This window comes from Odontesthes bonariensis, chromosome 4, assembly GCF_027942865.1.
Source record: "Odontesthes bonariensis isolate fOdoBon6 chromosome 4, fOdoBon6.hap1, whole genome shotgun sequence".
NCBI classification, from domain to species: Eukaryota; Metazoa; Chordata; class Actinopteri; order Atheriniformes; family Atherinopsidae; genus Odontesthes; species Odontesthes bonariensis.
In genome coordinates, this window is record NC_134509.1 from 7,671,867 (window position 1) to 7,688,377 (window position 16,511).

At 40.3% G+C, this 16,511-nt stretch overlaps 1 protein-coding gene across 1 annotated transcript; it reads right to left on the reverse strand.

Annotated features, from left to right (window-relative positions):
* Positions 1–4,619: 4,619 nt before the first annotated feature.
* On the reverse strand, positions 4,620–15,089 carry slc34a2a (solute carrier family 34 member 2a). The gene is made up of 13 exons (XM_075464372.1): positions 15,066–15,089; positions 14,068–14,131; positions 13,848–13,958; positions 13,043–13,171; positions 11,945–12,088; positions 11,728–11,839; positions 10,591–10,783; positions 7,040–7,135; positions 6,822–6,942; positions 6,462–6,629; positions 6,248–6,364; positions 5,957–6,081; positions 4,620–5,186 (listed from the first exon to the last, which is right to left on the reverse strand). Exons 1-13 carry the CDS (start codon positions 15,087–15,089, stop codon positions 4,620–4,622), a joined length of 1,971 nt encoding a protein of 656 aa, XP_075320487.1.
* Positions 15,090–16,511: the final 1,422 nt, after the last annotated feature.

Below are 16,511 nucleotides of genomic sequence, written 5' to 3' on the forward strand. Positions count from 1 at the left end.
GCAACATCGATGACATCCACGTTTGAAATAACAACACCCCTTGAAATGAGCACATCTAGAGTGTGCCCTCTGTTGTGGGTGGGCTCAGTCACATGCCATGCTGAGTTAGACCAAACATTTCAAGGACAGCAGTGAGCTCTTTAGCTTGCTTGTTATGGGCTACATCCACGTGCACATTCAAGTCCCCTGTTATGACTAAACAGTCAAAAGCAGTGCACACAATTGAAAGTAGTTCAGTAAAATCATCAATAAAACAATTCTGTGGTGGTTTATAAATGGTGATATAAAGTATGGAAGATTGCTTTATCTCCATTTTGAATGACACATACTCAAATGATGAAAAAACTCCAAATGACAACTTATGGGTGGGTATATTGTCCCTGAACATGGCACAAACACCCCCACCCCTTTGGTTTTCTCGTGTTTCAGACACAAAATTGAAGTGAGGTGGACTAGACTCAATCAGCACTGCATTTGCTGTGTTTTTGTCGAACCATGTCTCAGTTAAAAACATAAAATCAAGATTGTGAGAGGAAATAAAACTATTTATCAGGAATGATTTGTTACTTAAAGATCTGACATTGAGTAGATAGATAGATAGATAGATAGATAGATAGATAGATAGATAGATAGATAGATAGATAGATAGATAGATAGATAGATAGATAGATAGATAGATAGATAGATAGATAAACCTTTATTGCCCCAAAGGGAATTTGTCTTGTACTTGGAAGCAACATACAGTATAGCACAAACAGCACATACAGAAAACACACAAGACGTACATATGCAGACAAGACAGAATGACAGACTAAGAGCAAGAATTGGGCATTTCAGGTGCCTAGTACATATCTTCGGGTGGCTCTCTACTTGAATTTAGCCTGTTAAGCAACTGAATGCTCCTGGGCACAAAAGATGTCAGTGCTCTATTTGTTTTCACCTGAGGCATTCTATAACGAAGACCAGAGGGGAGAAGGGAGTACTCAGGGAAGAGGGGGTGAAACGGGTCATCTAATATCCTCAAGGCCAAATTAGTTGTGTTTTTGTCTGTAAAGTGACTAATGCTTTTCACCTCAGTACCTGTGATTTTCCTGCCCAATTTTGTGACCTTGTCCAGCATATTCCTGTTCTGGACAGACAGACCAGCTGTGGCTGCTGTGGCTGAATTCTTTGCTGGGTCCTTGGGTGGCGCGGCAGGAGCTTTTCTCTCTCGGCGGCAGCACAGGACCCGGTCCTGGCCCCGGTCCTGGCCCTGGCCCATTCTGATGCCTCAGAGCGTGGAGGAGATTATCCGTCAGTCGTCTCACTCCACCTCTGTTCAGGTGTGGGCCTTTTCTTTTAAACAGATCATCTCTTTACCAGAAAAGATTAAAGTTTTCAATGAAATGCAGTCCTCTGGACTCACAGACTTTGGACAGCCATGTGTTCAACTGAAGCAGCCGGCTGAATTTGTTGATCCTCCTGTCGATTTTTGGGAGAGGTCCACTTATGAATGTTGGTATCGTCACTTTATCAAGACTCTCAAACAGTTTCTCAGTCTTTTTTTAAGATTTCAGACTGACTATTTCTGATGTCCACTGCACCAATGTGCACAATCAGCTGTTCCACCCCTTGGTGTTTTGCCAGTACCTCTGGTAGTAATCTTGTGATGTCAGAGACAGTGGCACTTGGATAGCTGCATGTAACCATTCTGTTTATGTTTATATTAGATATGGCTCCGTCTCCAAGCACAAGAGTATCTTTGACCTTGACACTCGGCACAGTTTCTCTGTCCATCTGCTGCTTTGTACCGTCTCTCTGTCTGTTACACTCAGTCACATTTGGCTCTGACAGTGGTAAAAATCTGTTTGTTAACTTTATTCCGGGTGATGTTACATATCCTCTGTTGATACTAACAGTTTGACGTTTCTTCGGCTTTGCACCAAGTCCATCATACGTGCCTTTACAGAGTCTTGGAAAAGACACAGTATCATTTAGCTTTAAGTTGGAGGTAGCAGTTTTTTCACCCTTTCCTTTGGAAGTAAATGTGGACTTCTTACCACTGGATTCCATTGGGAGCGTTTCATGAAGTCCCATTTCAGTTTCTAATGCAAAAGTCCTTTTTTGTACCGTCCAAATTTCTTGTTGATATATCCGACAGCTTTCACAGGGCATGTTGAAAGGATTGTAGTCGCTGGCTCGTCAGATAAGTTGTAAAAAGATTTTTTTTTTTAAAGTAAAACCACTGGTTTTATCCTGTTCTTATAGCTGTTTTTGTTCCAGTGAATAATTTTCCACTGACTTTTAATATATAAACATGTAAATATCAAATGTATAATCACTTTTAAAAAATGATGGACAGGTTTGATATTTAATTTACCGTGCTGAAACTGTCATTTACGAGTTTGTCTAGTTTACATACTCAAGCTTTGTTTGTGGCACAAGATGTGTCCTTGAAAACAGTTACAAAACCTCTTAAATTTACATGTAATTTGATTTTAAAAAATGATGGGACCTTAAAAGAGCTGCATGGTGGTGTCATGGTCGGCACCGTCTCCCAAACAGCAAGGGGGTTCCTGGTTCAGATCCCAGCTGGAGCCTGTCCGTTTGTTTGTTCTCCCTGTGCATGTGTGGGTTCTCTCCTGGTACTGCAGCTTCCTCCCACCGTCCGAAAACCTGCATGTTAGATTTATTGGTGAGTCTAAATTAACCCAGTGAGTGTGGGAGTGCATGGTTGTTAGTCTCTGTGTGACCCTGCGATGGACTGGCAACACATCCAAGGTGTATCCTTCCCCTCGCACAATGGCAGCTGGGATAAGCTCCAGCCCCCCTGCAACCCTGAATAGGTTTAAGTAGGTCCAGAAAACAGATGGGTGGGTAATTGGATAGTGTTTTAAACACTAACTTATTCACACATTAATTAAAATTGTGGATATGTGTGTCTGTATAACACATGAGCACATTAGAGTGTCAGTGGACTACATAGAGACCATCTTGTGGCTGTTGTGTCATGCGCAGTTGTGCATCTTCAATACGGGCATATTGATTTTCTACTTCACAGTCTTTGTACATGGCTCAATGACACGTGACAGTTTTCAGCCCAACTGTGTGAAGTTCCTGGTCACCAGCACTTTTCCTCCAGAGTCTTTTAACAGTCGCAAATGTAACGAAACAGCCTGATTCTAGAGCAAGAAAATGTCCTGATGCTCTGTTACAAAAACTGTGTAATAACTATTTGATAACCACAAAGATATTAATAAATTTTGTCACGTTTCGATATATGCAGCATGTTTAATCATCTGAACCCACTCACCTTGCTTTCATTCAGATAACACTGATAAGAGGACAATTAACACAACTACAGAGTCAGCTCAAAATGATGAGTGTAGTGATTTCTGCCAGGTGGCTTCCAAACAGACTCAGTCAGTCAAGTATATGGTTTCTTTTTTAATTGCAATGAAATCGTTTTGGAGACACAATATTCAACTTAAAAAGAAACAATAAATATATTTAAAAAAAAATGTAGATGCTCATTCATCTCATTTTTAGACTACATATTCCCTGAATATAATTTCAAATTGATATTTTTTTAATTACAAAATTATTCTACACCTTAAAACGATGTGGTCAGGTTCTTTGTAAGTGTCTCTTACACAGTTTTTAAAAAAAAACTCAATAAAAATATAATAGAGGAACCCTGATAGAAATGTGGCAACGTGATCATTCTTTGTCCTTGGAACTCTCTACGGTTGGATTTGTGATCTTGCCGAGTCTTAATCTCTTCAACACAAAGGTCATTTTGGGTTTACCTTCAGTTTGAATACACAAAGACAAATAGAAGATAATTGGGTGAAAATACGGCCACGAATGACACAATAGTTATATGTGCACATCTAATTACACATACAGGAAATGTATACATTTGTGCACCATAGATAAAATGATTGTTGTTTTTTTTAACCCGTAACCCATGTTCAAAGACATTTTCCATTTGTGCTTTATTTTTAGGAAAATTCAATAGCAGTTTGGTCATCTTATTTGATACATGATTATAAAACCTACATCGTAAGCTTAGTTTGTTGATTTCCCATTTTTAGAATCCACCAAATATTTGCAAAGTGTTATAACAACACAACCAACAAAACTATTTTTTGCAAGTTACACAGTATGCTGGAGTTTGTTTTGCTACAAGTGTGCATTGCTATTGGCAATAAAGTCAGTCTTACTAATGCTAACACGTTAACTGCTGACTGTCCTTAAACCGACTAAAGCCATCGACTTTGATGACCCCTGTTCTCTAAAGAGAGAAGCGGATTTCGTCTTTGTTTGGTCTCACTAAGAAAAATAACTGTTCTCAAATGCATCTGCTTAGTTACTTAAACAACATATTTGGGAGTCTTGGGGTCATTCCAAGTTTTTTTTTTCAACCTGAACTACCTGAACTCATTAAGAAGTAACTACCTGCACCAGTCTAGATCAGCTAGATGGAACTTACATGTTTTTGGAATGTTAGACATATTCAGCCATTTCTCTTGTTACACAAAAAATTACATAAATATTTTGAAACTTGTTTCTTGTGCCTTGACCGTTATGCTTCATTGCACCATACATGGTTTCACACACACGGTGAATATAACATTTTAAAGCCGGGTCTTTTTCAGGATATTTAGCTCAATCTTTATCTCATCTTCTACTTCTTTCTCTGCACTCATTGCAGGGTTGTCATACGTAGTCATGTGCATCCTCTTGCCATTTTCCACAGATTCTTGTACTTCATGTTCTTGGTCATCAGATGGAATATGGCAGCATTTACAGCAGCAACAGCATTTGGCTGTGATCACACCAACCACTTTATCCCAAGGATCCAGAGAGTGTGCCCAGAGAGGCAGAAAATCCCAGGAACGCAGTGCTGCGGGCAAGCACCCAGGTTTTCGTTTCTGAAGCACGTTGATGACCACGATCACGATCAACATGACCACTAGAGGCACACCAACGCCCACCAGTACCTGCCAACCAGCCAGTGACAGGCTGAATACAAGCAGTGGTAAAACGAAAAAACACAAGATGATGTAGACAGCAGCAAACCAGCGGTAGGAGGCGGTGACATTCCCCAAACTTTTAGCCATCCGGATGGGAAGGCGGGTGAAGGGGATTGGGTACCACAGAATGATGCCAGAGATGTTGAATAGGAAGTGCACAAGGGCAATCTGTAGAGATCAGCAGAATACTTAATTGATTATCTTTATCATAAAAATCATTACATGAATTAAGTTTGAGTTTAAAGCCTGATTTATACTCGGAAACCAGGTCGTCTGCGTGTGTGTCGCAGTTAACGCAGACATGTCCCCCCCCTACGCAGACACTACGCAGACACTCTGGTGCATCTCCTCAAAATTGTAACTCACCGCAGACAGTGCCGCAGACATCGCCGCAGGGAGGAGAGAAAGGAGGCCTCTGATTGGTCAACTCTACATCCGCTCTACACTATGCGTATTTCCGGTTTGCTAACCGGCTGACGCTAACCGTGCTAATCGTGACGATTCTTTCCCTCTCTGCCAGCTCCAGTAGTAGCAATATTTCTTCTATTTTTAGATCGATCAGCTGCATCTCAATCAAAGTGCGCATTCGTCCAGTCGCCATTGTTGTTGAATGACTTCCGTAACCGTAACACCCACAATCCTAGCTTGTTCGTGATTGTCCATCTTGCGTTGTGACGTGGGATTAATATAGCGCAGACAGCGCTTCAAGGCATAAATCAAAAATAACTGCGTCGTGTCTGCGACAAGCTCACTGCGACACACTGCTGCGAAGTATACACGAGCCTTAAGTGCTTGCAAGTGTCAATTGAGGTGCGACACCAGCTAGAAAATTCAGATTAGCTCTTAATTTTGCAACATTTTGTCCACTGTATTCAATAATTGCTGAAGACAGCAGCCACCACACATCAACAACAAGCATTTCTGTCTTGATTACTCACTTGTAGAGCATCAGCCAGCGTTTCTCCTGGACTAGCCATGGCTGCCAGAATGGCTGTGGTGGTGGTGCCAATATTTGAACCCAAAGACAATGGGTATGCTCTCTCTATGCTGATGACACCAATACCTATTCACACAAAAGAAGTAGTGGTTCAAACATATAAGCTCTTATGCATTCATGTTCTATCAGGAAAAAAACAATTATTGGCCTAAAGTTTTTGATCATTAGAGAACAGTTACAGAGAAAATGAATGAATTGATGGCTGAACTGATGAATGGATGATGGACCTCACCAACAAGAGGAGTAATAGCCGATGTGAACACCGAACTACTCTGCACAATGAAAGTCATTCCAGCTCCAACCAAGATGGCAATGTAACCCGTGACCCAGCCAAATGGAAATGGGAAATCTGCACACACACACACACACACACACACGCATTAATGTTTTTCTAACCAATGCACCACATTCAACTATTTGAATGTGCTGTGTGAAGTGACGCTCACCCGTATTGAGGATCTTCTTGATGACTGAAGCCACCTGTCCCTTCAGCATGGAGTTAAGCAACTTGACAATAAAGACCAGGCAGGAACAGAGAACCAGCAGAGAGAGAGTCAGCAGGATTAGACCCACTGCCAGGTCGGAAAGATTCACATTTACAAAGAGATGATTGCCTGCAGACACACAGAAACATCCTCAGCATGTATGAAGTATATATTAAAAAGATCCTTAAGTAGAAAGTGTTCCATTAAATCATGTGCAAGACAGAGATTAGAATAGGAAGCTATTGCCTTATATACGAAATAGTATTTTTTTAATTCAATAAGACAAAAAGAGTGTATGATTTCTCTGTATATTGGTCCTACATTTCAATACGTTGTATGTCTGAGACACATTCTTCAGTGTGATGGTGTTGTTGCCATCAACCCAGCAGAGAGATGGAGAGGTGCAGTTCTCTGGACCGGGAACTGTGACATTCGTTAAGGTCTGAAAGATAGTGGCAGTTTAACAGTAAATATTTTTTTTATCAGTATTTTACATTATCCGATTTAGCATAGCTGACATGCATTGCTACCGCTCTTACTGCGTTGGTGTAGGTTTGGCACCATCTCAAAATGAGACTCTTATTTTTGGCTTCTGCGTCTCCGGTGGCAATTCCCCTAATGACAGAGTCATCCAGCTGAGTCAGAGGGGGAAAAAAACTGAGTACAATCACAATAACCATAACAGCCTCATATATTTATATCTTATCTTACTGATAAACTTGAGGTCATCAAAACAACAGAATTCCAGGGATTGCAAGTGTCACACTTTAGTGTCCATTTTACACAAAAAATTTTATTATGCCCTGTGTGTGGTGGCCCTGAGGTGTAAAACAAAAACAAAAACAACAAGAGACTTTTGTTCTTGATTTGAGGCGATCTACATACATACCGAGTTTCAGATCTCTACGACGTACGGTTTGGTCTATCTCACGTTAGGTGGCGCTGTAGAGCAGTTTGGCGACGCCCACTTTCGACTCCATTAAAATCATGCAGTTTCACGCGGGGGACAATTTTGGGTAAAGTTTCGGGAGTTTTCGAATACGTTCAGGCCTCCCCATTCGCGATACCGCGTGGAGAAGAAAAAGAATAAGAATAATAATAATAATAATAGTGAAATCTTGCAGATACAATAGGCCTTCGCAGCGCTTAGCTGCTCGGGCCTAACTAAACAAGAGAGGATATACAAGCCATTGCTGACTGCATAAGGTCAGCGACTTGTCTCTAAACTCTAATCCCACCACGTAATCAGCAGGTGCTGACTCTGGACTCTGGGCGTCAGAAGGGTTCTGCACAATATGTGTGTGAAGAAAGTATCTGGTCCTGATGGTGTCACAGGGCGTGTACTGTACCTCATGCTTGCACTGATTAGCTGTCGGAGGCTTTCACCAACATTTTCAACCTTTCTTCAGCCAATGAATTCCTCAGAATCATAGTAGCTGTATCTATATGACTATCCAAATGACTGGTATGACTTTTATGGCACTTACAGCAACCATCCAAGTGTGACAAGAAGCTAATGCACCAGGCCTGCTACTCTAGACCGGTATCAGTCCACCTATCAGGCTAATAAATCTTCAGAGGATCTGCTCTTTCACAGAACACTGGAACACATCGTTGAGCCAAATGCTTTTATCAGAATGTTCTAATTGACTGTCTTTCAACACGGTAATCCCAAACGCACTGAAGTCCAAACTCCATAGCCTAAAGAATCAAGAGCTGCATGTTAGTATGACTTTGATCTGTGTTGCGTTCATGTTTCAGTTGAACCGCACCAGAGTTAATTTGGTCATGATGTGCACTGGTGAAGCAGTCACAACAGGGTTTAGTTTAATTAAACTAAAACTCTCAAGTGTGGACACACCCTAATACTAGAAACCCCAATTGTCCCGCACCCCAAATCTTCGCACTGATACCCACTGACAGACATTATAGGACTTCAGCCCCTTACTAGTAGCATTAATAAAATCTCATTTGTTTATTTTATTATTTTTCTATTTTTGACATTCTTATCCTTGTGTCTGTTTCATATCTTCTCTTTTGTTTTCTTTTGTTGCCTGAGAACTCAGGGATGCCTTCTAGTTTTGTTGTTTCTGCGCTGTAGTTTAATGACTATAAAGGCTTGTTGACTGATTGTTCCTATAAAACCAACCCAACAAAAGAGAGAAAAATCCAGTATAACGGGTTTGTGTATCATATTTACCTATTAAAAAATTTTAGTTGCACACATGTTGCTGTCACACCGTGGTGAGGTTAAAGGGGAACTCCGGGGCATTTGAAGCGCATTTCCATTGCTAGAGGTTGTCAAATAATGATAGTAGGACACAGAGAGGTGCAAATCTGCGCTCCCTGTGTGGAGATCGCGCTGTTCGCACACCCTGTCATGCGAGGCTAATACGTGGTGGCTAAGAGGCAAGAGCTAAACCTTCCACGTAAAACAACAACTTGCACACTGCAGAAACGTCACACCACTTTATAAACCATCCGACAATAAAGTCACAAGCCTTACCATCAAAACCATATGCATGGTTCTCACATTACTGGTATGGGGACGTTACAAAACAACTTTATAAACAGCATGTCACTTACCGGTTGGTTGTACGCTCGCGCATGTGAAAGCCCAAAAGAGTCGATGGACGATAATCCCATATACAAAACAATTATCTTCTCTAGAAAAACTGTGTTCAAGTATTTAAAACATTAAAATAATATTACTGGGCATGTATTGTTGTAATGTTTTAAATACTTGAACACAGTTTTTCTAAAGAAAATAATTGTTTTATTTATGGGATTATCGTCCATCGACTCTTTTGGGCTTTCACATGCGCGAGCCTACAACCAGCCGGTGAGTTACATGCTGTTTATAAAGTTGTTTTGTAACGTCCCCATGCCAGTAATGTGAGGACCATGCATATGGTTTTGATGGTAAGGCTTGTGACTTTATTGTCGGATGGTTTATAAAGTGGTGTGACGTTTCTGCACTGTGCAAGTTGTTGTTTTACGTGGAAGGGTTAGCTCTTGCCCCTAGCCACCACGTATTAGCCTCGCATGACAGGGTGTGCGAACAGCGCGATCTCCACACAGGGGGCGCAGATTTGCACCTCTCTGTGTCCTACTATCAGTATTTGACAACCTCTAGCAATGGAAATGCGCTTCAAATGCCCCGGAGTTCCCCTTTAAGTTGGGTTTTTGTCTCGTTTCATGTATTGTTTCGTCATTTCCTGTTTTATTTTGAAAGATTAACTTCCCTCTCGTTCCAGGTCACTTGCCCTTCCTCTCGTGTTCCAGTCTGATTGTGGTATGAATGATTCCACCTGTTTCCCATTACCCCTGTGTGCTTAAGAGTCTGCGTCTCCCCCTGTCTTGTGCCAGTGTGTTGTATCTGTCCCAGTATAGTGCATCATCCTAGCGTTTTTCCCAAGCCCGTTTCCGAGTTCCGAGTTCCCAGTGGTATTTTTGCTCGTAAGAGTGATTTTGTTTTTCCCAGAGTAAGTTTGATAATATAGAACCTGTAAGAGCTACAGAGTTAATTTTTCTTATAGCCTTTTTGTTTTCCCTCCTGAGTGGAGTGGCCTTTTTGTTTGTAAAATTTTCATAGCATATTTCCTCCGATTTCTAGGAGAGGGTCTTTTGTTTTCATCCTCAGTAGGAGTGACATTTAGTTTAAAAGTAAAGTTTCATGGTCTTTTGTTTTCTCCTCCGCTAGTGGAGTGATTTTGATTTTTGATAATTTTTATATAGATATACTTCTCCACTCTTGGAAAGTATATTCTTAGAGTAATATTTCATAGCCCATTTAGTTTCTCTCACGAGGAACTGGTCGATCTGCTGCCTCAAATACAAGTCTTGGAATTAAACCTCCTGCATCTGCGTCCTCCATTCTCTGGTCTTGACAGTTGCATTGATAACATTATTGATGCAACATTATTTCTTATACTATTTTGGTCTTTATAACAATGCGAACCAAATCTGTAATTCACAACTGCTGTACAAGACATTTGTCAAAGATACACACTCCATGTTGCTCTAGTTTCTAACACTTTACTTCAGACTTGAGAAAGAAAGTAAAAATGATACAATCATGAGATCTTACCTTTATGATAGACTCAGTGAGGGGGTCAGTGATCACATTTAACAGGTCTGGGGCCTCTCCACTTTCGATTTGAAAGGAGTCAATGATGAGCTTGGTGACCTTATACAAATAACCAGAGGCGACTTCCAGAGGCAGCAGCACCAGCACAGAAAGCCAGTTAAAGAAGTCATGCACTGTGGCACCTGCAAAAGCCCTGGGAACATGGTGAAAACAGGAAGATGAATGCAGAATAACCGCAGATATTTGATATTACCCATGAAAGCTTCATATTGTGGTTGTCCAGGTAAAAACAAAGCGAATTGACTGCATTTATTGGAGCTTTTCTTTCGAGTACCACAAGCTACAATCACACATTCACACACATTCAAAAAGCATTTTTTAGTTCGTACAAGCCTGTGAAGTTATTTTTCTCCATTATTCACACATGCACATGCTGTGAACTTGGGAAGCCAGGAATCAAACCACCGACCTGCCAGTTTACAGATGATCACTTTCACTTTGAAGCACCTCAGTAGGTGAAAAGGGGAGTCTAATAATTATTGTTATAGACCTGTCTAACAAGAAAATATCTATGAGGTACATTTGCTCACATGTCCAGAAGGTAGTAGGATGTTACTAAAGGTTTGAAAATTGTGACATGATAACGGTTTTCAATGCATGTTGTTTTATATAGGGAACCTTTGCAAACCTTATGTTTTTATATTTCCAACGCTTTCAATATCTAATCAACAGCAAAAGTCAAAAAGAGAAAAGTTGCTGGATAATATCAGTCAGTTAATGAATTTAGTGCTCTGGCTATGACAGTCCATGGTGTAACACCAGCATTGAGCTGCCCCTGCTTCCACATGAGCATTTTTGAACATCTTATAGTTCTATAATATCACATCTGTGATCATTTCATTTTGATTTATTTGCCTGATGTGCTTCAACTGATGTTGGAATTTGTGACCAATTTACAATTGGACCAGAGCATCACTATTTTTCAAAATTGTGAAAATGTCTGTGTTTTCCCTTTCGTGACACGTCGCTGTAGTGTACGTGCTGTATGACGTTCATAAAAATAAAAGGTATTTCAATGTGGCGCTTCAGTGCATTCAGCTTTAGAATGTCAACAAAGATGAAACACACAATCGTTACCTGCGAAAGGTGCTGCGGTCACCAGCCTGCGTCATGGCCACGAGCGTATTGGTTACAGATGTGCCAATGTTAGTGCCCATGATGATAGGAACAGCCACCGGGACCTTTAGCACTGTTGAAACGCACAGATCTTTTTTAACACTTCTCCCCCTCCTCCTGCAGACCCACAATCATTGCATTTTGTGTGTGCTTGTGTGATGTAGAGGCTCATACTCACACCCGGCGGAGACCATGCTGACAATTATTGAGGAGGAGGTGGATGAGCTCTGGACCAGCAGGGTGACTAAAACACCGATAACCAACCCAGCCAGTGGGTTGGACAAAACTGAGTTGTCCTGAAAGATCTCTCCTGCCGTTTTACCTGAACAAGGTGAACATCAAGGCATGTGCACGGTCATAAACATTTTTTGCTTTTTGTAAACCATAAAAGTGTCAGGAGAATGTGTATTGATGTGTTGTTTTTTTAAAATGTCACCGCTGGAATATTACTGATTTTAAAAGGTAGAACTGATAAAGGCTAAAATCAATTTAGCTGCCCCAGTCGCAGTATCCCAGTACTGTTCAGACAACTACATTGAGACCAGGGCCGGCCCAAGCCTTTATGGGGCCTTAAGCAGAATTTCATTTGGGGCCCCCCTACCATCACCTCAGCTCCAGATCCCTCATTATTCCATAGGCTACACTACATTGTTATGTGTGTAACGGACCCACAATCATTAGCATTATTTGATATCATCTTACATTATACAGGTGTCATTCTTGTTTTTAACCTTAAAGGGATAGCAAACTCATAAATATGGTTTAATTAACTTCTACATAAAGAGTGATATAAGTATGGCTCATTAATTTAACTATTTGAAAGAAACATCAGCAGGCTGGAGACTGCATTTATAGTAAACACGTTAAATAGTTTAATTTCTTTCAGATGTGCAATGGTGTGTAAAATGTTCAAAATACAAATATAAAATAGAATCAAATGACATTCACATTATCTTACAGAAAAATAAAGTTGTAATCAAAATTAAATACTTAAATAATAAATACAATCCTTAAATAATTTTGCCCAACGGTGGCAGCAGCCAACAGGAGGCATAAATAACCTAATATTAGTAAATTTTTTTCTGGTATAATACAATTTCGTTTAAATTATTCAATGTTATTTTAATTTCATGTATATATTTACTTTTTTATCACAAAGTCTCGGTGCTCTCTGGGGCCCCCTGGTGGCGTGGGGGCCCTAAGCGCATATGAGACTCTTGCGAACAGTGCTGTATAAAAAGCGTGTAACATGGGTCCAGACAAGAAGTGAATTTACCTCCAACAAGCTGAAAAGCTGAGCTGAGGATGTCGAGGGAACAGATGAACATATAGAGGAGGCCCAGCAGCCCAATCAGCTTCGCCACTGACACCAGCACCCTCAGCACCTTCCCTTTGGTATCCAAAGCTGAAACAAACAAGGACAAATAGTCTATACGGGATCAAATACAGGTAAAAGGAATCAAAAGCGGAACATGTTCATCATTTTGTAGTCGTGTGTTAAAAATGGAAATAAATATTGTTTTCTGTTTTTAGAGTTGAGTCGTATAACCTGGGGCAGTAAAGGGCAATAGGGACACACTCAACTAGTCTTAACCTAGACTCGCTGTCAGCGATATGTTGCCAAAGACTCTGCTGTAAGTCATAAAATGTTATCATATCTATGCTTCCTTAACAATCAGATCAACCATTGATTGCTCTGCAAATGAGATATCCTGGCAGATTTATTGTGTACTTTATTGAGTCAGCTTAAACTAAATGTGACTTTTCTGGTAACAATAAACAGATCAATTTCACTGAAATGTTAATAGTTAAAAAAAATCACTTCACAAAGTTAATTAATGACAAATTGAAGACCAAGAAAAAAGACATGCTCATATGTGTATCTATGCACACACCTAAAAGTGGAATGTGTAGTTTGAACTGATTATTTCTGGATAATAATTAGTTGATGGATTTGATACCTACACACATTACTTAGTGTCTGTCTGTGTTTGTATCTTTACAGGACACGCACAAATCATTTGTCCAAGCACGGATAAAACAATACTTATATGGAGCATAGGCACAGCGCAAATCTTTACCTGACCATGGGACCCCATTATCCTTCAGCTCTGGAAGGTCCCATGGGTCTATGTCCCCTGACTCCCCTTCTATCAAACCCGCAGTGGAGTGCGAAGGGCTCGCCATGACTTCTACAACAGACAAAAGGCCTGAATTAGTTGAACAGCTATATTTAAATGGTCAATTCAATGGTAGACATTGTGTGTCTAATACAATTTTATGTTGTATATGTAGAAATACCTTTGCTTTTCTCTTCACATTTCTCATTGTGGTCTTCCTTACTCTTGCTTTGGGAAGCCATTTGCTGAAAATAAAAAAAAACTATACGTGAGGATTTATTTCATGGAGGCAGTTTTTTTTTTTCCATCAGTCAGTATTTACAAATATACAAACATTTTTTTGTGTGTTTTTAAAATTTTTCCCCTCTCATCCAAAGCCTCCTAAGTACCAACAAACTAGTAGGGATGGATGAGGAGTTACACAGATATTATACCACTTTAGTATTATATGATAGTGTTTGGAGTCAGTTGTCAGTAAATATTACAGAACATTTAAAGTACCACTGAATGTATTTTAGCTGATGGCCAAGTCTAAGTAACAGGCATTAGTAAAATCACACACACACACTTTTGATCACATGCCAGGTTATTGATCTTATTGTCACGTGCTGTGGTTGCAGTAAAATTCCATCCATACAACAGTATGACTGAAGGAAAGCTAAATCAATGTTTCAAAAGCATCAAACTTGCTTTGAGATATTCATTGTTGCCTTTGAAATTTAGATTTAATCATTCAACTGTAAATAAAAAAACTCACATACGTAATCATGTTGTTTTTTCTATACATTTTACTATATTCATATATTATTCTCTTCTGTGTATGGTTGATTGAGGTCATGATTTCTATATTTACTTGTCCATATCTCTACACAGATTGTACATCACATCTATTTGCTGTTCTGCTGTGTCAGTGGTCCACAGCCTTTATAAGCTAAATTCATATGTTCACGATCATCATGCAATAAACATTACATTAATATTGATCATAATCCAAATACATGCAAACTCTAAGAACTTTCTGGTTAGTTTCCAAACTTGTCTGTTTCATTCTAATTTTTTTTTTTTAAAGTTAAATTGAATCAACAATTCATGTCAACATAATTTTAAGATAGATTTTTTTAATTCAATATTTGAGTGAAAGCAGTAATAAAGTATTAAGATTGGTATCCTTGTCCTCACCCGTGGCAGGCGCAGAGAGTCCATGAGTGCTGAGCACACCTTAGCTTCAGACTTAGAAATGCTGCCTCCGCGCAGGTGGGCTGGAAAGTTTGGGAGGCATCAGAGCAGTGTGTGACGTGCAGCTTTCAAACCAACAGGAATTCGTCCGTCTTTCAGATAAGCAGAACACACCTTTCAAACCTTGATTAGTCTTACCTGACGTTGCTTTAACCTCTTCCCCTGATGTGTCGTAATCCTGCTCACATTGTGCCTGATAATCACTTGAGTTTGTGGTGTCCACATACGCCTCCACACTCACTGTTAAACTCTACAACTCACCTAAAACTCTTGACAAGTTCTGCGTCTTGTTTGTCCAATTTAAAAACACGTACATGCATTTTAGACAACCTCCTTTTTGCCTGTGTCCAATAACAAATACTCTGTTCTGTCTGTCTGGCGCAGCCTCAAAGTGACTTTGGCTGCAGCTGGTCGACCTGTCGATTAACCATGGGAGAGTGGCAGAGAGGTTGGTTCCCCTGGCAAAGATTTATCCAGACCTGACGCGGTTGTTTTGGGTCAGAGAGGGGTGTGGGATGGGCCCAGTGTCACATGGGCCCAACTTGAGTTTGTGAATGCAGCTATGATCTATTTTTGGAGCATTTATTGTAAGATTCTATTGATTTTCTTAATATAACAACCCACTCGTCAATACTTCAGATTTTCAATTGCCAAAGTTCCGACCTATAAAGCTGTCGATGGTGGTTTGAAGTCATCCTGGGCCAAACTGAGGCCCACACTTTCCATGGAGGCTGTGATCAGACAATGATGGGTGACGGGACGGGAATCCACCTCTGTCTCTTTATCGGTGGAACCCACATCACCATTTCCCCACTGCAGAACAACATTCTTAGGTTTGGCTCCTTTTCTAATGTTGTTGCCATCTTGTTAGGTGCATCTTGCTAAAACAATTGTAACCAACTGTCCTGCAATAAATCCAACCTCCACAAACAAATCCTGTTCAGTTTAAGAGACAATGATTTAGCTTTGTAGACGGACAGTTAAACAAAACAAAACAAAAAACTGAACATGAAAGCCTAATAGATAATAGGAAATACTGCAGACATGTGCAACGAGACTGCATTTGCTTGCATTTTTGTTTATATGTTCCATACTTGATACTGAGTTTGTTCATTTGGAGCAGTGATTTCTTAGTGAAAGATGATTTTATTTTTATTTTTTGAATCTATGTAAATGTGCCAGGGGTGGCGGAGAAGGTAATTTGCCTTTATGTCTGAACATCTCACACCTGAGTTGCCATTACAGATTGTACCGGATTGTACCGGATGCCCCAAAGTGCTTCTGGGCACTCCAATACACCGATGGACCCATCAGCTCGTCTGAATGGCAGAACTGCTCCCCAGGTGCAGCTGTGATTGGCCACTGTGGTTTGACCTCACCCCTGCAGTG

Bases quoted from the DNA above. Each gene is read 5' to 3' on its own strand.
- slc34a2a (XM_075464372.1), bottom strand. From the start codon at position 15,089: ATGGACTCTCTGCGCCTGCCACGG. The intron at 6,630-6,821 runs GTAGGACCAATA...GTGTGTCTGCAG, and splicing joins GACATACAACGTATTGAAAT to GCAATCATCTCTTTGTAAAT. The intron at 6,082-6,247 runs GTGAGGTCCATC...TTGTGTGAATAG, and splicing joins GGCTATTACTCCTCTTGTTG to GTATTGGTGTCATCAGCATA.